General features: G+C 33.8%; 1 protein-coding gene across 1 annotated transcript in view; it reads right to left on the bottom strand.

Annotated features, from left to right (window-relative positions):
- The window catches only part of LOC145684354 (phospholipid scramblase 2-like), a 61,776-nt gene that overhangs the window by 14,858 nt on the left and 23,292 nt on the right, over nucleotides 1-23,626 (bottom strand). The window contains exon 5 of the mRNA XM_081756575.1: nucleotides 21,203-21,367. Within this exon, the coding sequence (XP_081612701.1) occupies nucleotides 21,203-21,367 (165 nt within the window). The remainder of the gene's footprint in view (nucleotides 1-21,202; nucleotides 21,368-23,626) is intronic.

Below are 23,626 nucleotides of genomic sequence, written 5' to 3'. Positions count from 1 at the left end.
TATTTACAAAGAATCATTAAAATATCGTGATATTTAATATATCTTTATCACGAAAAACTATTAAAAATATGATAAAAACTTGGCCACCACGGAAACTATAATGGCCACCGACACCAAACTCCACACAAATATCAACCTCCAGGACCCCGACATATTTACAAAAAATTATTAAAATATCGTGATATTTAATATATCTTTATCACGAAAAACTATTAAAAATATGATAAAAACTTGGCCACCACAGAAACTATAATGGCCACCGACACCAAACTCCACACAAATATCAAGCTCTAGGACGCCGACATATTTACAAAAAATCATTAAAATATCGTGATATTTAATATATCTTTATCACGAAAAACTATTAAAAATATGATATAAACTTGGCCACCACGGAAACTATAATGGCCACCGACACCAAACTCCACAGAAATAACAACCTCCAGGACCCCGATATATTTGCAAAAAATCATTAAAATATCGTGATATTTAATATATCTTTATCACGAAAAACTATTAAAAATATGATAAAAACTTGGCCACGACGGAAACTGTAATGGCCACCGACACCAAACTCCACACAAACATCAACCTTCTGGGCCCCGAGATATTTACAAAAAATCATTAAAATATCGTGATATTTAATATATCTTTATCACGAAAAACTATTAAAAATATGATAAAAACTTGGCCACCACGGAAACTATAATGGCCACCGACACCAAACTCCACACAAATATCAGCCTGGAAGACCCCGACATATATACAAAAAATCATTAAAATATCGCGATATTTAATATATCTTTATCACGAAAAGCTATTAAAAATATGATAAAAACTTGGCCACCACGGAAACTATAATGGCCACCGACACCAAACTCCACACAAATATCAACCTTTAGGACCCCGACATATTTGCAAAAAATCATTAAAATATCGTGATATTTAATATATCTTTATCACGAAAAACTATTAAAAATATGATAAAAAATTGGCCACCACGGAAACTATAACGGCCAACAACACCAAACGACGCACAAATATCAAACTCCAGGACCCCGACATATTTACAAAAAATCATTAAAATATCGTGATATTTAATATATCTTTATCACGAAAAGCTATTAAAAATATGATAAAAACTTGGCCACCACGGAAACTATCTTAGCCCTGCATGGAATGATGAATGCTAAGGCGTATGAGGTCATTTTGGGGGACCAGGTTCTTCCCATGGCCCAAATATTGTTCCCTGATGGTGATGGCATCTACCAAGATGATTTGGCACCCTGTCAAGCTGCAAAACGGTGAAATCATGGTTTGAGGAGCTTGACCAGGAGCTATCACACCCCCCTGGATCCCACAATCACCAGATCCGAACATCATTGAGCCATTGTGGTCTAAGTTAGAAAGGCGCCTTCGGTCTCATTACCCTCCACCAGCCTCCCTTAAGGAACTGGAGCATGTTTTGGAGGAACAATGGTACAAAATTCCACACACCACGATTCAGGAGCTGTATACGTCCATTCCACGTCAGATCCAAGCTGTCTTGGAGGACCCACACCATACTAGGTATGATTTTCACACTTTTGCAAACGTTTTAGATTTTTTTGCCCAACCCCTGTAAGTTTTAGAAACTAACCACTTTCCTTCCTATAAAAGCACAATCTCACAAACAAATCACTCAATCTCTATTAAAGAACAAAAAAAAAAAAAAATAAATAAATAAATAAATAAATAAATAAATAAAAATAAAAATAAAAAATAAAAAATATCACCAAAGAAAGAAAGTTCGTCACTGGAATTGAATGTACTAAACTAATCAAACTTGGGCTGTTTTTAAACTTACTAATCTTCCTAAGATATCAGCAGGCCTACTTTATATTATTCTCCCTTTTTGTTCTTGGCCTACCAGAAAGTCTTTCGCCTTTAGCCCTACCGACTTGGGTTGAGTACCTCGCGTACACCTCCCATCAGTGACAATTTCAAGGAATGTCACGGGGAGGTTCCCCTAGGCATTTCTCTGACCATGCTCAACCTAGGTTCTCCGTAGTGCTGTTCACATTTCATTACATTTTGAGTTTTCTGAAAACTCGGACATCTGAAAATCGATTTTCGCTTTCGGTTTTAAAAACAAAAAAGCGATTATGAAGACCTAAACCGAACTTCTATTTTAAAAACTGAAACTGATTTTTGCTACGGAAATCAGAAAATTATTTCTCGGTTTTCTGTTTCTGAAGGCAAACATCTGTTATAAAAATTGAAATTGAATTTTGATTTTGAAATATAAAAATGGATTCAAAAGACAGTAAACATTGGCAATTTTCGGGAGGCTTACTATTACAAAAATACTTTCACGCAAACAAAGGTGCTCGAGTTAGTAGGAATGGTACGATATATTCCATTTCTTTCAGTTTCTTTAAAGTAATCGTTCCTCTAATTTTCGTAACTTTCTCTACATAAGCATTTCTCGAAACGAGAAATGTTAAAAGCTAGCACCGGTAGTCTATATATGAATATGAATTTCCTGGTGTATCGTCCAATTAAAAACTTTGTATATACAATTTCAGTATGAAAAATGTCTGTATAAAAATTAAATGGAAAGAGGTGTCGAAGTATATCATATACCTGTTTAGGAGTATTGCATAATATACTTAGCGACGTAAGAAATCTCTGGTGCAGAAATAAATTTTTGGAAGTCCCTAATCACCGAGCTGAGCACAATCGAGTATAATTCGACGGCTTAGTGTCATAAGAACGTATTTACAAAAAGTTAGTTTTTCAGAATCGCAAAAAGAAATTGTTTTTTCGTATTTGATATTAGTTTTTTGATCATCCAAAATGCTTTTATTTGATCAACCATTTTTTACAACGAAGTTTGACTTATAATCATTCCACAGAAAGAAACTCGAGCTCTGATAATGTCAGATGTTCGTATCTCAATTTTTTTGTTTTTTGATACCTTCCTTTGACACTAAGCTGTCGATTTGTAAGTCCCCAGTCAGAGAGTTGTTTTAAATAAGAGTTGAAGTTTATCCCTAAAGAAGATAGGAGAGACAAGATTTGAGACTGTCTCGTTTCGAAAATGTGCTGTAAAAGTGATGTCTCTATTCGAAAAATGTATATTTCTCTATTGGAAGAGCTGTGTCTCAACTCGAAAAGTGGATATATCTCTATTGGAAGAGCTGTGCCTCGACTCGAATTTTGTCAGGACAATTTTGTCTCGTCTCGTGTGCATTCCTAAAATCATAACAATGGATCCCTTTGAATTATATTTATGTGGTCCTCCGATTGGTTCTGCGGGATCTTTTTTCCTTGGGGCTCCTAGCTCTCTCCTTCCGCGAACCATGAATGGATAACACCATAAAAAAAAAAGGTCAGTCTACAGTATTTTTCGATTTTAACAAAGACGTATTACACATAAAGCATGTAATATACTTAGATATGTACTGATAATTTACTTTTGATGTTCAGCTCGCCGCGGTTTTAGTGACACCTTTGCTATTCTGCATTCAAAAGTCCAGCCTAAGCTGACTACCTCCAAGATATTGTGTATAATGTGAGCTGTGTTAGTTGCATAGGGAGGGAAGTCACACGGCTAAAAATTTAAGTTTTATCACTTGAAATTAAGGAAATTATTTGTTGTATATAACAATTAATACGTTAAGAGAGTATTCTCTTTTTAGTTTCAAACAAGACCAGTTTAATTTTTAGTGGTGTAACTTCCCTTTCGAGCCGCGACTGGTGTTTTAATATGTAATTATTTTTTACTTTTTTAAACTTTATTTCACGTTAATAATGGGGGAGGGAATCAAATCAAGTTTGCTATTAATATGAAGCTTCCAAATGTACAAATCTTACATACGCAAAATGAGGAACTGAATAATTTAGATATTCAGTAATATGAAATATGAGCTTGAAACACTTAACTAGTTGCGAAGTGGGCCGGCACTATTGTGTATTCCGTATTGAGTTTCATTCCTTGCTCAACTATTGTTATAACTCTGAACGTACGTCTACTGTTTATTAATACTAACTCTCAAATATTCAGAGTAATTGGTAGAAAGAACGAACAAAATGAGTCATTTTCTTTTTCTTCTTGGAGTTCGAAAGGTGCGCTCGCAAGTCACTAGTCCAGCGACTTTGCTATACAGCGGGTCAAAAAAGTTTTCGTACAGATGTTTTCCGGTTATGTATTGTAATATATCTTACAAAGTACAGAAAGAAAATGACAATTTCTATGAGCTTTCTATAAGGAACTCCATAATAAGCATATACATAAGAAAATAAAACATTTGGAACCTTTAATTCAGAAGAAAATCAAATACACACAACATACTGACCATATTACAAATAAAAAAAAATTTCCCGTGCACATAAAGAAATAAACATAAATAAGGGAACCACTTTGCGTTTCGACCGCAGTTAGTGATCAATTTGGCCTCCTTTGGCCTTAAGTACTTCTGGCATTCGTTTTTACATTGCAGTGACCAATTTTGATTTAGTTATAGGGAAGATGTTACTCCATTCTTCACGTAATGCATTTTGCAACTAGTCCTTGTTTTTAATATAGCATTTCCTAATGCACATCCCTAATTCATTCCTCAGATGCTCAATAGAATACAGTCAGGGTATTATGGATGAGTATGAAGTTGTTTCGGCACATTATACAACAACCACTCTTTCACTTTTCATGCAGTATGTTCAGGGTCGTTATCTTGCTGGAATATAAAAGAGGCTCCCTTGTTCAGTTTCTTTGCACTGTTGTGAAGATTCTGTTTCAGAATGTTTAGGTAAACATGTTGGTCCATTGTATCTTCGATAAAATCCAAATTTCCTACTCCAACTGCATTCATACACTCCCAGAAGAGCACACCACCACCTCCATTCTTCATAGTAGGACGCAGATACTTCGGTTCCATGTGCGTATTTGGTTTCCTCCGCACAATAACTCTTACGTCGGATCCATCAATGTTGAATTTGCTCTCCTCACTAAATAAAACAGTTCCAGAAACTAATTGGCTTGTCAACATGAGCTTTTGGGAACTCTATACATTTCTTGGCGTTTGCTTTACTAAGATATGGTTTCTTTCTGGCTGTGCGACAGTTGTAGCCCGCTTTTCTGATGACAGTGCGAACTGTTTTAGGAACCATTTGTACAGTCTGTGGCTTAGAAATTGTTACAAAAATTCTAAGTCCAAATTAATAACAAACTCCTGCCCCGTTTTCTTATGCAATCCAGAAATACATGTGTCGATCGATTAGTTATTTCTTGTATTGAATCCAACACATCCCACTCCACCACCTCTCCTTGCCTAAAGCAGTGTGTGAGACGTAGTACACTCTTTCCATTCAGACGAAAAAAAAAGAAAAAAAAACAGGAATCAAGTTTACAATGTTATAGCTCTAAAATAGTCTTTTTCATTCGTTTGTTCTGAAATATGTTTTAAGAGCCTTTTTTTTAAAAAAAAGAAAAAAAGGTCACACAATCTTCCCATAGCTTCATTAATACCTACAGTTTCATTCTTTCCCTTCTTTAAAGACTGCAAGCTAGTAAGATGCTCCCTAAGAAATCTATGAAAATTGCCAATAACGGCAGTAAGTTTTGTGCTTCCTAAAGTATGTAATGCACGCACAGAGCTCGAGAATATCTACTGACAGAAATGAGTGTTATTCAATGATTCATTTAATTTCTTTTCAGTAATTGCAAACAAATGTTCCAAGAGCGTCATTTGGGCAGGACAGGAGGGTGTAATTTCCCCTCCCTTGAGCTTCATAAATACGTATTGTTTGATCAAATGTATAGTAATACACTAATAAAAAATTGAGAAATTTTTGTCGGCGGAGACTTCCCCCCCCCTCCCGAATAAAATCTAAAATGACACTGCTTTTAGCAACAAACCTATAGAGTTACGATAGCACATTGCTAGAGGGCTTACATTTGGTTTCAAGAGTCGAAGGTTTGATCTAAAGCCATATGAGTTTCTGGGTGACATTGAGAGAGACAGAGAGAAAGAGAGAGAGAGATTAAATATGGAGATAGAGAGGAATTATTTATATACACAGATTTAGAGCTGGGATAAAACGATCGGACAGCATTCGTATTAAGACGAAATTTGTGATTTTGTGAAACGAAAGAAGGGAAGATTTCGAACTGCGATGATCACATTAGGTAGTTTTCGAATTAAGGTGGAGAACACTTTGGGAGCATCAGATGATTACGAATGGAGAGAAAGATCTTGAGAACTGAGGAATTAAGAATTTAAAACAATCTGCAGCTTCCGAGACGGGTTTCGAACCCCGAACCTTGTAGTTATCGAACCATGGCTTTATCCATTCTGCTACGGAGAACTCTGTACTCATGGACATACGTTTCCTTTAGCTACGTTGAAAGCTAATTTAATGGGATATTCCAAAATTTGACTTGGTGGATGCGCCGTTCCGATAAGATATAAACCTCTTGTAACTTAGTTACAATGTGCGTAATGAACTTCTCCTTGTTCAGAACACTTTTTAGGGCAGTAAAATTTGTTACTATTGTGTTAATTAGGTGATATTTGATAGAACCACCTGATAAAGTAGTACCAAACCCTGTGCGTCATTGTCTGTTAGGTGAATGGTTAATGTAAGTTACTCCTACGTGTATGGTCCAAGCTTCGAATCAAGACCATTGTTATTGATTATTTTCTTTGAGCTACGCTCATACTGAGCATTCCACAAGTTCAATTTTGAAGTAATGTAGTCACAGCTAGTTTAATTCGAAATTATTTTCAAATATGATATCTGTTATTACATGCTTTTCTTTAACTTGCGGTGTTTCAAACTTGATATTAAATCTTACAACATTAATGCAACTCATTTCCCTACGGTATATCATCATGAATGTTTGCACAACGACGACAGTCAGGCGTTAATACAAAATTCAGTTCTTACTGTAATGTATGTATATATATTTAGAAAGTTTGACTCAGAAAAACACGTACAGTGCAACATTGACTCTTGGAGGAACTTCAACCGAATTTACTATACGTATAAATTATCATCTCAAGAACCTACTGTGGGGGCTAAGACACTGAAAACATTCCAGGGAGGGAAAGGAGTTACAAGTAAAAAAGTAATAGAATACGAAAAATATTGGTGTCAAGTTCATAGTTTTCTGGTTCGAAGAGATGAATAGTGGCTACCAGATGGCACTCCTCACTTGTTTGTAGCCTTGCGTAATTGGAAAATTGTTTTAAAGTATATTTTACATTCAAGTATGATTGTTTTTTTTAAAAAGGTTGTCCTTCAACATTATGTTTTATAATTATTTTCTACTGTATTTCTTATTTATAATAACATATTTTCTATATATATATTGTATTCTAGGTTATACGTTTCTTATTTACATTTTACGTCTTATATTTCAAAAGGAGCTTATGACAATTCAGAGCAGCAGGGACATACACAGAATGTAGGTCTTGGCAATCCATAGCTTCTGACCCACGAAATCACTACTTTTCTGTAAATTATATCTAATTTTACAGATGACAATAGACATTTTAGTAAAACATGCCCTCAAAAAGCCTTGTCTACGCCCCTGCAAAGCAGTGAAATTTTTAGAGAGTGAGCAGTTAGTAATGTTTCCCCAGAAGTTATATCTCTCATAATTCCGAGTGATATCAGTGTTTGTGCATTATCACTTTTCACCCACAGTGTATTGAAACGCACTAAAAAGGAACTGTTCTGAAGTCTTCACTGGTTCCTCCTATGACCTAATGCAATAGGGTCAACCTTCGACATATCCACATCTGAAATATCACGTTTTATGTCAGTGATCCCGCAAACTATCCATTCGACACAAATATAGGATATTTTCGATTCTTTTTGCCTGTCACTCTCCCATTGTCAACTCTATGCCAACCAAGGCTTGATTTGGACTTACGCAGCATCCACACGGTTACTATTCATCTTTGCACTTGAATTCGACACTAATATCGTTCGTATTTGATGTCTTTTACATGTCATCTTCACCTCTTGGTAGGGGTCGTTTCAGTGTCTGGCCCCCATGTAAAAAATTGCCAAAGGGCTCAACTTCATCTGCACTATTGTGCTATGAATATAGGTTTTAGTCCTTTAATTCACTGAATGCTCGCTTAGATGTTGCTCTCGTCACAGGAAAAGTGAGATACAGTTATAAAAGAAAAATGACATGAAATATTTAGGTTTTACGTCACACGATTATACCGATTACGCTAATGGAGACATTGATGCTGAGAAATGAATGAAATCGTGGAACGAAGAAGTGGGAGGAAACGGGAGAAACCCGAGAAAACTCATGCACACGGTGTTTGTCCATAATAAAGTTCATTCGGCGCGAGCGGGGATGAACTAAGGACCCCATGCACCATAGATAAGTTATAAAAGAATATGCGTCTAAACAAATACGGAACATTACTATCAATGAGAGTTATATAAGATAAGATTTTTAGCTACTTCATTCTAAGGTAAACTTTTAATCAATCTTGTTCTTCATAACTGTTCGAGAACGTAAAGTTGTTGCTGCAAGGACATGATAAATCTTTTCAGTAGGCTTCACAGTCTATAGCTCCTTCACAACTTCTGTTTCACCTAAGGCTAAAGTAGTTGCAATTTGAACATTGAGGAAAAAGTGTGAAATTATATAAAAGCCTCCAAAGTGGAATTACGAAACTTCAGTGGGCCCCTTTTCGCTGTAGAACTCCCTCACCACACTCCCGTTAGTTACGCCGGGTGCATAATACAGTTTCGCCCTTTTAGGAATATTTTCTAAGGCAGTACGAGGTTTTTGTTTTACTGCTGTGTGAATTGAGTTATGTTTGTTAGAACTGTTACTTAAAGGAGACGAACGATCCTATACTCAAACACAAATCATGTCTTTCAGAGCTCTAATGGAAAACGAAACGAATCGTCGTATATATGTTACCTTTTTGAAGAGAAAAAGAGCAAAACATTGATTGCACAAACGTATAATGGTATCAATTGCATGCAAGTTTATAACATAAAACGTGTTGGCTTGTTAGGTGAGGGGTTAGTAAACGGGATTCTTCTGCTGGTGGTCCTACCTTCGAATCTCGTCCATTCTTGTTGCGTTTTTCTTTTAGCTACATTGAGTTTGTGCATTGCAGATCTTCAAGCTTGAACCAAGTCTAATACCAGTTAGTGAATTCAAAGCAGCTGACATTATTTTCAAACATGAGAGGTTATTACATGCTTTTCATTAGCATACAGTACTCAACTTTGATATGAACTCTTCTATCCTTCATTTAACTCATTTCTTGACGTGTTTTGTTACAAAATTCATGAATCGTGACGGAAGTTTCACCAGTTAATGGTGACTGCTTTGAAAGCAAGTGCAAAATATGAGAATTAAATTTGTCGTATCTGTAGTTTCGTGTGGAGAAGAAACAAACTTGTGAACCAAAGATTTAAGAACAACTCAAGTTATTAATATAAACTTTGCCGAAGATTATTCACTTATACTATATCATCATAAAGGAAATACGGAAGACGTTCTGAAACGAAGAAATACGAGGGGCATTCAATAAGTAAAGAGACAAATTGTTATATCTCAATAAAGATTTATTTCAATCTTTCAAAACTAAGGCTATTTTTCAATATAATCACCCTTTACAGTTATGCATTTGTCCCATCTTTCTTGCAGCTTCCTAATTCCCTTGGCGAAGAAATCTTTCGATTTACCCCGAAGCCACCTTTGCACCGTCTGGGAACCCATCTGGCACACGTTTTTCTGTACTTTAAAATATTCCTAATGACATTGTGAGCAGTTCCAACACTTACTTGAACTTCCTCAGCTATCATTTCAACAGTAATTCTTCTGTTATTACGAATAAGTCCGTCAATCCTCGATTCCAACGAAGAACCAGAAACTTCCACTGGACGTCCACATCGGGGTTCATCACCTTCACTTGTTCGGCCACTTTTAAACCGATCAACCCACTTGTACACATTCGCACGGTTCATACAACTGTTACCGTACTGTCTCAACATTCGAGAAAAAATTTCACTTGGTTTTACACCTTCTGCGACTAAAAACCTAATGACTGAGCGTTGTTCTTCTAACGTGCAATCTTCTAGAGGACTTGCCATGATGAATTGATATTTTTGAAGTTATGTTGACATAAAATTACGAAACAGCAGATCAGAGCATATCCCAAGGTTGCCAGCTAACACCCCTGAAAAAAAAAACAAAAAAACAAAATGATTAGTGTTAAAAACATAGACTGTCTCTTTACTTATTGAATGACCCTCGTATAACATACAACTTTGCAAGCGGAGGAAAAGAAACTCAACGTAACAAGACTAAAGACGAGTTACTTACAACGTAGTGATGGCGGCCAAGTTTTTATCATATTTTCAATAGTTTTTCGTGATAAAGATATATTAAATATCACGATATATTAATGATTTTTTGTAGATATTTCGGGGTCCTGGAAGTTGATATTTGTGTGGATTTTGGTGTCGGTGGCCATTGTAGTTTTCGTGGTGGCCAAGTTTTTATCATATTTTTAATAGTTTTTCGTGATAAAGATATATTAAATATCACGATATAATAATGATTTTTTGTAGATATTTCGGGGTCCTGGAAGTTGATATTTGTGTGGAGTTTGGTGTCGTGGCCACTATAGTTTCCGTGGTGGCCAAATTTTTATCATATTTTCAATAGTTTTTCGTGATAAAGATATATTAAATATCACGATATTTTAATGATTTTTTGTAAATATGTCGGGGTCCTGGAGGTTGATATTTGTGTTGAGTTTGGTGTCGGTGGCCATTATAGTTTCCGTGGTGGCCAAGTTTTTGTTATATTTTTAACCGTTTTTCGTGATAAAGATATATTAAATATCACGATATTTTAATGATTTTTTGTAAATATGTCGGGGTCCTGGAGGTTGATATTTGTGTTGAGTTTGGTGTCGGTGGTCATTATAGTTTCCGTGGTGGCCAAATTTTTATCATATTTTCAATAGTTTTTCGTGATAAAGATATATTAAATATCACGATATTTTAATGATTTTTTGTAAATATGTCGGGGTCCTGGAGGTTGATATTTGTGTGGAGTTTGGTGTCGGTGGCCATTATAGTTTCCGTGGTGGCCAAGTTTTTATTATATTTTTAACCGTTTTTCGTGATAAAGATATATTAAATATCACGATATTTTAATGATTTTTTGTAAATATGTCGGGGTCCTGGAGGTTGATATTTGTGTTGAGTTTGGTGTCGGTGGTCATTATAGTTTCCGTGGTGGCCAAATTTTTATCATATTTTCAATAGTTTTTCGTGATAAAGATATATTAAATATCACAATATTTTAATGATTTTTTGTCAATATGTCGGGGTCCTGGAGGTTGATATTTGTGTGGATTTTGGTATCGGTGGCCATTGTAATTTTCGTGGTGGCCAAGTTTTTATCATATTTTTAATAGTTTTTCGTGATAAAGATATATTAAATATCACGATATATTAATGATTTTTTGAAGATATTTCGGCGTCCTGTAAGTTGATATTTGTGTGGAGTTTGCTGTCGGTGTCCGTTATAGTTTCCGTGGTGGCCAAATTTTTATCATATTTTCAATAGTTTTTCGTGATAAAGATATATTAAATATGACGATATTTTAATGATTTTTTGTCAATATGTCGGGGTTTTGGAGGTTGATATTTGTGTTGAGTTTGGTGTAGGTGGCCATTATAGTTTCCGTGGTGGCCAAGTTTTTATTATATTTTTAACAGTTTTTCGTGATAAAGATATATTAAATATCACGATATTTTAATGATTTTTTGTAAATATGTCGGGGTTCTGGAGTTTAATATTTGTGCGTCGTTTGGTGTCGGTGGACATTATAGTTTCCGTGGTGGCCAAATTTTTATCATATTTTTAATAGTTTTTCGTGATAAAGATATATTAAATATCACGATATTTTAATGATTTTTTGTAAATATGTCGGGGTTCTGGAGGTTGATATTTGTGTTGAGTTTGGTGTCGGTGGCCATTATAGTTTCCGTGGTGGCCAAGTTTTTATTATATTTTCAACAGTTTTTCGTGATAAAGATATATTAAATATCACGATATTATAATCATTTTTTGTAAATATGTCGGGGTCCTGGAGTTTGATATTTGTGTAGAGTTTGTAGTCGGTAGCCATTATAGTTTCCGTCGTGGCCAAGTTTTTATCATATTTTTAATAGTTTTTCGTGATAAAGATATATTAAATATCACGATATTTTAATGATTTTTGGAAAATGTGTCGGCGTTCTGAAGGTTGATATTTGTGCATCGTTTGTTGTCGGTGGCCATTATAGTTTCCGTGGTGGCCAAGTTTTTATCATATTTTTAATAGTTTTTCGTGATAAAGATATTTAATTATCACGATATTTTTATGATTTTTTGTAGATATATCGGGGTCCTGAAAGTTGATATTCGTGCATTGTTTGGTGTCACTGGCCATTATAGTTTCCATGGTGGCCAAGTTTTTATCATATTTTTAATAGTTTTTCGTGATAAAGATATATTAAATATCACGATATTATAATCATTTTTTGTAAATATATCGGGGTCCTGAAGGTTGATATTTGTGTAGAGTTTGGTGTCGGTAGCCATTATAGTTTCCGTGGTGGCCAAGTTTTTATCATATTTTCAATAGTTTTTCGTGATAAAGATATATTAAATATCACGATATATTAATGATTTTTTGTAGATATTTCGGGGTCCTGGAAGTTGATATTTGTGTGGATTTTGGTGTCGGTGGCCATTGTAGTTTTCGTGGTGGCCAAGTTTTTATCATATTTTTAATAGTTTTTCGTGATAAAGATATATTAAATATCACGATATATTAATGATTTTTTGTAGATATTTCGGGGTCCTGGAAGTTGATATTTGTGTGGAGTTTGGTGTCGGTGGCCATTATAGTTTCCGTGGTGGCCAAATTTTTATCATATTTTCAATAGTTTTTTGTGATAAAGATATAATAAATATCACGATATTTTAATGATTTTTTGTAAATATGTCGGGGTCCTGGAGTTTGATATTTGTGTGGAGTTTGGTGTCGGTGGTCATTATAGTTTCCGTGGTGGCCAAATTTTTATCACATTTTCAATAGTTTTTCGTGATAAAAATATATATTAAATATCACGATATTTAATGATTTTTTGTCAATATGTCGGGGTCCTGGAGGTTGATATTTGTGTGGATTTTGGTGTCGGTGGCCATTGTAGTTTTCGTGGTGGCCAAGTTTTTATCATATTTTTAATAGTTTTTCGTGATAAAGATATATTAAATATCACGATATATTAATGATTTTTTGTAGATATTTCGGGGTCCTGGAAGTTGATATTTGTGTGGAGTTTGGTGTCGGTGGCCATTATAGTTTCCGTGGTGGCCAAATTTTTATCATATTTTCAATAGTTTTTCGTGATAAAGATATAATAAATATCACGATATTTTAATGATTTTTTGTCAATATGTCGGGGTTCTAGAGTTTGATATTTGTGCGTCGTTTGGTGTCGGTGGCCATTATAGTTTCCGTGGTGGCCAAGTTTTTATTATATTTTCAGCAGTTTTTCGTGATAAAGATATATTAAATATCACGATATTTTAACGATTTTTTGTAAATATGTCGGGGTCCTGAAAGTTGATATTTGTGCGTCGTTTGGTGATGTTGACCATTATAGTTTCCGTTGTGGCCAAGCTTTTATCATATTTTTAATAATTTTTCGTCATAAAGATATATCAAATATCACGATATTTTAATGATTTTTGGTAAATGTGTCGGCGTTCTGAAGGTTGATATTTGTGCATCGTTTGTTGTCGGTGGCCATTATAGTTTCCGTGGTGGCCAAGTTTTTATCATATTTTTAATAGTTTTTCGTGATAAAGATATTTAATTATCACGATATTTTAATGATTTTTTGTAGATATATCGGGGTCCTGAAAGTTGATATTCGTGCATTGTTTGGTGTCACTGGCCATTATAGTTTCCATGGTGGCCAAGTTATTATCATATTTTTAATAGTTTTTCGTGATAAAGATATATTAAATATCACGATATTATTATCATTTTTTGTAAATATGTCGGGGTCCTGAAGGTTGATATTTGTGTAGAGTTTGGTGTTAGTGGCCATTGTAGTTTCCGTGGTGGCCAAGTTTTTATCATATTTTCAATAGTTTTTCGTGATAAAGATATATTAAATATCACGATATATTAATGATTTTTTGTAGATATTTCGGGGTCCTGGAAGTTGATATTTGTGTGGATTTTGGTGTCGGTGGCCATTGTAGTTTTCGTGGTGGCCAAGTTTTTATCATATTTTTAATAGTTTTTCGTGATAAAGATATATTAAATATCACGATATAATAATGATTTTTTGTAGATATTTCGGGGTCCTGGAAGTTGATATTTGTGTGGAGTTTGGTGTCGTGGCCATTATAGTTTCCGTGGTGGCCAAATTTTTATCATATTTTCAATAGTTTTTCGTGATAAAGATATATTAAATATCAGGATATTTTAATGATTTTTTTAAATATGTCGGGGTCCTGGAAGTTGATATTTGTGTGGAGTTTGGTGTCGGTGGTCATTATTGTTTCCGTGGTGGCCAAATTTTTATCATATTTTCAATAGTTTTTCGTGATAAAGATATATTAAATATCACGATATTTTAATGATTTTTTGTAGATATTTCGGGGTCCTGGAAGTTGATATTTGTGTAAAGTTTGGTGTCGTGGCCATTATAGTTTCCGTGGTGGCCAAGTTTTTATCATATTTTTAATAGTTTTTCGTGATAAAGATATATTAAATATCACGATATTTTTATGATTTTTTGTCAATATGTCGGGGTTCTGGAGTTTGATATTTGTGCGTCGTTTGGTGTCGGTGGCCATTATAGTTTCCGTGGTGGCCAAGTTTTTATTATATTTTCAACAGTTTTTCGTGATAAAAATATATATTAAATATCACGATATTTTAACGATTTTTTGTAAATATGTCGGGGTCCTGAAAGTTGATATTTGTGCGTCGTTTGGTGATGTTGACCATTATAGTTTCCGTTGTGGCCAAGCTTTTATCATATTTTTAATAGTTTTTCGTCATAAAGATATATCAAATATCACGATATTTTAATGATTTTTGGTAAATGTGTCGGCGTTCTGAAGGTTGATATTTGTGCATCGTTTGTTGTCGGTGGCCATTATAGTTTCCGTGGTGGCCAAGTTTTTATCATATTTTTAATAGTTTTTCGTGATAAAGATATTTAATTATCACGATATTTTAATGATTTTTTGTAGATATATCGGGGTCCTGAAAGTTGATATTCGTGCATTGTTTGGTGTCACTGGCCATTATAGTTTCCATGGTGGCCAAGTTATTATCATATTTTTAATAGTTTTTCGTGATAAAGATATATTAAATATCACGATATTATTATCATTTTTTGTAAATATGTCGGGGTCCTGAAGGTTGATATTTGTGTAGAGTTTGGTGTTAGTGGCCATTGTAGTTTCCGTGGTGGCCAAGTTTTTATCATATTTTTAATATTTTTTCGTGATAAAGATATATTAAATATCACGATATATTAATGATTTTTTGTAGATATTTCGGGGTCCTGGAAGTTGATATTTGTGTGGAGTTTGGTGTCGTGGCCATTATAGTTTCCGTGGTGGCCAAATTTTTATCATATTTTCAATACTTTTTCGTGATAAAGATATATTAAATATCACGATATTTTAATGATTTTTTGTAAATGTGTCGGGGTCCTGGAGGCTGATATTTGTGTTGAGTTTGGTGTCGGTGGCCATTATAGTTTCCGTGGTGGCCAAGTTTTTGTTATATTTTTAACCGTTTTTCGTGATAAAGATATATTAAATATCACGATATTTTAATGATTTTTTGTAAATATGTCGGGGTCCTGGAGGTTGATATTTGTGTGGAGTTTGGTGTCGGTGGTCATTATAGTTTCCGTGGTGGCCGAATTTTTATCATATTTTCAATAGTTTTTCGTGATAAAGATATATTAAATATCACGATATTTTAATGATTTTTTGTAAATATGTCGGGGTTCTGGAGGTTGATACTTGTATTGAGTTTGGTGTCGGTGGCCATTATGGTTTTCGTTGTAACCAAGTTTTTATCATATTTTTAATAGTTTTTCGTGATAAAGATATATTAAATATCACGATATATTAATGATTTTATGTAGATATTTCGGGGTCTTGGAGGTTGATATTTGTGTGGAGTTTGGTGTCGGTGGTCATTATAGTTTCCGTGGTGGCCAAATTTTTATCATATTTTCAATAGTTTTTCGTGATAAAGATATATTAAATATCACGATATTTTAATGATTTTTTGTAGATATTTCGGGGTCCTGGAAGTTGATATTTGTGTGGATTTTGGTGTCGGTGGCCATTGTAGTTTTCGTGGTGGCCAAGTTTTTATCATATTTTTAATAGTTTTTCGTGATAAAGATATATTAAATATCACGATATAATAATGATTTTTTGTAGATATTTCGGGGTCCTGGAAGTTGATATTTGTGTGGAGTTTGGTGTCGTGGCCATTATAGTTTCCGTGGTGGCCAAATTTTTATCATATTTTCAATAGTTTTTCGTGATAAAGATATATTAAATATCACGATATTTTAATGATCTTTTGTAAATATGTCGGGGTTCTGGAGCTTGATATTTGTGTTGAGTTTGGTGTCGGTGGCCATTATAGTTTCCGTGGTGGCCAAGTTTTTGTTATATTTTTAACCGTTTTTCGTGATAAAGATATATTAAATATCACGATATTTTAATGATTTTTTGTAAATATGTCGGGGTCCTGGAGGTTGATATTTGTGTGGAGTTTGGTGTCGGTGGTCATTATAGTTTCCGTGGTGGCCAAATTTTTATCATATTTTCAATAGTTTGTCGTGATAAAGATATATTAAATATCACGATATTTTAATGATTTTTTGTAAATATGTCGTGGTTTTGGAGGTTGATATTTGTGTGGATTTTGGTGTCGGTGGCCATTATAGTTTTCGTTTTAGCCAAGTTTTTATCATATTTTTAATAGTTTTTCGTGATAAAGATGTATTAAATATCACGATATTTTAATGATTTTTTGCAAATATGTCGGGGTCCGGGAGGTTGATATTTGTGTGGAGTTTGGTGTCGGTGGCCATTATAGTTTTCGTTTTAGCCAAGTTTTTATCATATTTTTAATAGTTTTTCGTGATAAAGATATATTAAATATCACGATATTTTAATGATTTTTTGCAAATGTGTCGGGGTCCGGGAGGTTGATATTTGTGTTGAGTTTGGTGTCGGTGGCCATTATAGTTTCCGTGGTGGCCAAGTTTTTATTGTATTTTTAACAGTTTTTCGTGATAAAGATATATTAAATATCACGATATTTTAATGATTTTTTGTAAATATGTCGGGTTCCTGGAGGTTGATATTTGTGTGGAGTTTGGTGTCAGTGGTCATTATAGTTTCCGTGGTGGCCAAATTTTTATCATATTTTCAATAGTTTTTCGTGCTAAAGATATATTAAATATAACGATATTTTAATGTTTTTTTGTAAATATGTCGGGGTTCTGGATGTTGATATTTGTGTGGAGTTTGGTGTCGGTGGCCATTATAGTTTCCGTGGTGGCCAAGTTTTTATCATATTTTTAATTGTTTTTCGTGATAAAGATATTTTAAATATCACGATATTTTAATGATTTTTTGTAAATGTGTCGGGGTTCTGGAGTTTGATATTTGTGCGTCGTTTGGTGTTGTTGGCCGTTATAGTTTCCGTGGTGGCCAAGTTTTTATCATATTTTTAATAGTTTTTCGTGATAAAGATATATTAAATATCACGATATTTTAATGATTTTTTGTAAATATGTCGGGGTCCTGGAGTTTGATATTTGTGTGGAGTTTGGTGTCGGTGGCCTTTATAGTTTCCGTGGTGGCCAAGTTTTTATCATATTTTTAATAGTTTTTCGTGATAAAGATATATTAAATATCACGATATTTTAATCATTTTTTGTAAATATGTCGGGGTCCTGGAGGTTGATATTTGTGTGGAGTTTGGTGTCAGTGGTCATTATAGTTTCCGTGGTGGCCAAATTTTTATCATATTTTCAATAGTTTTTCGTGATAAAGATATATTAAATATCACGATATTTTAATGATCTTTTGTAAATATGTCGGGGTTCTGGAGATTGATATTTGTGTTGAGTTTGGTGTCGGTGGCCATTATAGTTTCCGTGGTGGCCAAGTTTTTGTTATATTTTTAACCGTTTTTCGTGATAAAGATATATTAAATATCACGATATTTTAATGATTTTTTGTAAATATGTCGGGGTCCTGGAGGTTGATATTTGTGTGGAGTTTGGTGTCGGTGGTCATTATAGTTTCCGTGGTGGCCAAATTTTTATCATATTTTCAATAGTTTGTCGTGATAAAGATATATTAAATATCACGATATTTTAATGATTTTTTGTAAATATGTCGTGGTTTTGGAGGTTGATATTTGTGTGGATTTTGGTGTCGGTGGCCATTATAGTTTTCGTTTTAGCCAAGTTTTTATCATATTTTTAATAGTTTTTCGTGATAAAGATGTATTAAATATCACGATATTTTAATGATTTTTTGCAAATATGTCGGGGTCCGGGAGGTTGATATTTGTGTGGAGTTTGGTGTCGGTGGCCATTATAGTTTTCGTTTTAGCCAAGTTTTTATCATATTTTTAATAGTTTTTCGTGATAAAGATATATTAAATATCACGATATTTTAATGATTTTTTGCAAATGTGTCGGGGTCCGGGAGGTTGATATTTGTGTTGAGTTTGGTGTCGGTGGCCATTATAGTTTCCGTGGTGGCCAAGTTTTTATTGTATTTTTAACAGTTTTTCGTGATAAAGATATATTAAATATCACGATATTTTAATGATTTTTTGTAAATATGTCGGGTTCCTGGAGGTTGATATTTGTGTGGAGTTTGGTGTCAGTGGTCATTATAGTTTCCGTGGTGGCCAAATTTTTATCATATTTTCAATAGTTTTTCGTGCTAAAGATATATTAAATATAACGATATTTTAATGTTTTTTTGTAAATATGTCGGGGTTCTGGATGTTGATATTTGTGTGGAGTTTGGTGTCGGTGGCCATTATAGTTTCCGTGGTGGCCAAGTTTTTATCATATTTTTAATTGTTTTTCGTGATAAAGATATTTTAAATATCACGATATTTTAATGATTTTTTGTAAATGTGTCGGGGTTCTGGAGTTTGATATTTGTGCGTCGTTTGGTGTTGTTGGCCGTTATAGTTTCCGTGGTGGCCAAGTTTTTATCATATTTTTAATAGTTTTTCGTGATAAAGATATATTAAATATCACGATATTTTAATGATTTTTTGTAAATATGTCGGGGTCCTGGAGTTTGATATTTGTGTGGAGTTTGGTGTCGGTGGCCTTTATAGTTTCCGTGGTGGCCAAGTTTTTATCATATTTTTAATAGTTTTTCGTGATAAAGATATATTAAATATGACGATATTTTAATGATTTTTTGTAAATATGTCGGGGTCCTGGAGGTTGATATTTGTGTGGAGTTTGGTGTCAGTGGTCATTATAGTTTCCGTGGTGGCCAAATTTTTATCATATTTTCAATAGTTTTTCGTGATAAAGATATATTAAATATCACGATATTTTAATGATTTTTTGTAAATTTGTCGGGGTTCTGGAGATTGATATTTGTGTGGAGTTTGGTGTCGGTGGCCGTTATAGTTTCCGTGGTGGCCAAGTTTTTATCATATTTTTAATAGTTTTTCGTGATAAAGATATTTTAAATATCACGATATTTTAATGATTTTTTGTAAATATGTCGGGGTTCTGGAGTTTGATATTTGTGCGTCGTTTGGTGTTGTTGGCCGTTATAGTTTCCGTGGTGGCCAAGTTTTTATCATATTTTTAATAGTTTTTCGTGATAAAGATATATTAAATATCACGATATTTTAATGATTTTTTGTAAATATGTCGGGGTCCTGGAGTTTGATATTTGTGTGGAGTTTGGTGTCGGTGGCCTTTATAGTTTCCGTGGTGGCCAAGTTTTTATCATATTTTTAATAGTTTTTCGTGATAAAGATATATTAAATATCACGATATTTTAATCATTTTTTGTAAATATGTCGGGGTCTTGGAGGTTGATATTTGTGTTGAGTTTGGTGTCGCTGGTCGTTATAGTTTCCGTGGTGGCCAAGTTTTTATCATATTTTCAATAGTTTTTCATGATAAAGATATATTAAATATCACGATATTTTAATGATTTTTTGTAAATATGTCGGGGTCCTGGAGGTTGATATTTGTGTGGAGTTTGGTGTCGATAGGTGTTGTAGTTTTGCCGGTGGCCAGAGAAATGTGTTGGTCAGTAAATTAGACACACCCCCCGATATTCTTATATATTAAATTCTCAAATTAGTACTTATAATGCTCATTGCCTGCAAATTTAACAATAGTTATGAGCATGCAAGAACTGTTACTGTATAAATCATGTATATTATCAGAAAGAAATACTAACAATATCTTCCAGCGCAAATATTAGCTTTTTGTTTATTATTATAATACGCATGGAACATCAGATAATTATGGAAAAAAAGTAATGAAAATATATTTATTCAACAACTGCCGCTCTGTCTCACAACGCCATCATACTTGTTTTATATTTTCCTGCACTGAACTCGAGCGCTGATTGGCTATTGAATGCTCTTGAATTACATTGTTTAGAACAGGACAGACTCTAAATCTCTTGAACGAAACTATTGAATTCAAGACAAAAAAAAAAAAAAATGACGTCAGTGCTGACGTCTTTTTCATCAAATAGTCTTGAATGGTCTTGAACAAGAGTCTTGTTCAAGCTTTCTTGGATCATCTACAAGCAGTATAAGCAGCACAGACAGGTTGCCCTGAACTGACAAATGAAGTACAAATATGGCGGCCATTGTTTTAAGCATACGAGTAACAGATCGAAATTTAATCGGAAATTTCGACTCGTTATAATTAATGTATGAGCGAAAGAAAATGTTTACCGTACTATGCTAGCTCTAAAAGAAATTTATAGCGCAATAAAAAATAAGTGAAAATACCCATTGCTTTCAATTATTATTATTATTAGTAAAATGAACATTTCCAAGAATTTTTACGAAATACTTACTTGAAAGTCTACATCATTACCCAAGCTGTAAGTCAGATATGGACCATTGATTTTGAGTAAAACATCATCTGCTGCATTCTTTATCTTAAATCGTGGGTAACACATACTCCATTGTTGCTCTATTTTCCCTATGAAATTCCCTGGTGGCGCATATACCTCCATTATCTGTCACAGATAAATAAAATTACAGAGATGAATAAAATAAAATAAAATGAAACATTAGAAAGGATTTCCCCCTAAGATTCCAATATTTTAAAAATAACTTATTGAATCAAAGCTTATATTTCACTGTCTGTATTAGCGCATTCCAATTAAATGTGAAACACAATATCTCATGAGTCTTCCACGATTAAATTTGATACACAGGAATTTAACTTTTCTTCTCAGCCCTGGGGATGTATTAAAAGAAAACCTATTCAAAATGAAGTACTCAAGAAATTTCTCAAGCTTGTATTCGAGGCTGAGTGTCTCTACAGGGCCATAATCCGAGACCACGCACACATAAAAAAACTTCCTGTGTTGAGTAAGCTTATTTTTTCAAAAGGTCTGGCTCCGTTCAACTACTCCACAAATTTTACTTTCTTTTACGTCTATTATATATCCGCAGCTTCAACCCTTCTATCCTCTATTCCCCGGTGTGGTGTTACTTGCCACAATTTATCCTTATGGTTTCCTCCCCCAAGTTACCGTTCTTTCTGCAGAAAATATACGTTATCTTTTATTTTATGCGTACTGTCACTGAACACAGTTTCGTTAAACTCCTGCATACTATTCTTCAATTCTATTTTCTAAGCTTCTTCAATTCTATTTTTGACAATTCGTGGTTGAATTTCCTGTCACCATACCCTCTAGAATGTCCCTCATGATACAGTTACGTCTACTATGTCTATACCTAATTTCATTCGTCTTTGATTTACTTCTTCCTGCGCACTAGAAAAATCCAGTTGTTTGGATTTCTAATCCTACAGAAAAGACATTATATTAAAAAAACAACGTTATCTTCAGTAAAGCAGAAAGCATGAGACCAGGGATAAAAGTGAATCTGAAAAGGTAGGGGCACGGTAGGTAGCGGCATGACGTCACGCCGTTCCCTGCCTATCTTTGCTCATTGTAATTTCTTAGGTACTGGGGGGACGTATGGTTTCCTCCCCCAAGTTACCGTTCATTTTACCCTTGCATGAGACCACTCATACTTACCAGAAAGTTAGTGAGTGCATTTGCATTATTACCACAACTTTTATTGATTTTTTTGTGATGAGCACCATTCACACAGGGAGAATTTAATTTGGGTGCGGAAAACGAACTTTTTTATTTGAATTAACAGGAGTAGAATTTACAAATGGAGGTAAGGAGACTTAATTAATTTATTGTGATTTACAAAATTTGGAAAACCAGGTGAATTTCCAGACATTTGACCTTTAGAAGAATACATTCCAACATTACCATTTGTATTTACAGGTTGATTATTTCCATTTGATGGTTGATAAAATTGATTACCTAGTGGGGAATTTGTATTATGTGGGACTTCCTGACTACAACTACAAGAATGCGCATCAGACTTCATTATACCACTATTAATATTATAATTATTATTATTATTATTATTACTACGTTTGTTTTTCAAATCCACGTCTATGTTTGTTATTTTTATTTTGCTGAGTGTTTTGTGTGAAGATTTGCTACCGTTTTTATTATTTTTATGCTTGTTTTGATTCTTGTTAAAATTACTATTAGTAGATGACACACGGTTAATTTTTACGAACTTATGATTAGATCCCCCTCTAGAATTAGACTTAGGAATGGCTTCCAGTTTTTGAATGACTTGTAACACGGTCGACAAAGACAAGGTGGTAAGAGTAGTAAGTTGACGGTTTGAAATAAGGTGGGATTAAATTTAACACCACATTGATAGCAAGTGGTTCTCTAATATTAGGATTGATTTTTGTATTTTATTGCATCTATAGGAGACAAAATTGTACACGCTTCCATTTGTTTTGGGGCTATACGGTTTATTTTGAAGTACCATTAACTTACTTGCTTGCACCTGTTCGTTTTCGAATTCAGCCTTAATTTTTTTGCACTTTTTGAAGATATCGAAAGAAGAACAATTATTAATGTACCACTTGTACGCAGATCCCGTGAGTAAAAACTTTATAATATATAAGTATTGGTTACTTAGAATATTTATGATTGAAGCCTGATTTCTGAATTTTTTTAAGAATGCAGTTGCGGTAAGTTCGTTTTCATGACCAGAAAACTTTTTAAATCCTTCTAAATTTCTAAGATTCACAGAAACTTTCCTGTCTGCTTCTAATTTTTTTCGACGGTTTTGGAAAGAAGGTGATTTACCTTTATTTTTTTAGAACTACTAGATTTAAGAGTGCTATTACTAGAATCAGAATATACTGAAATATTTCTACGCAT

Source organism: Thermobia domestica, chromosome 4, assembly GCF_964235325.1.
Source record: "Thermobia domestica chromosome 4, izTheDome1.hap1.1, whole genome shotgun sequence".
Lineage (NCBI taxonomy): Eukaryota > Metazoa > Arthropoda > Insecta > Zygentoma > Lepismatidae > Thermobia > Thermobia domestica.
Note: the sequence above shows the minus strand (reverse complement) of the source record. Positions and strands in the feature narration are given on the sequence as shown.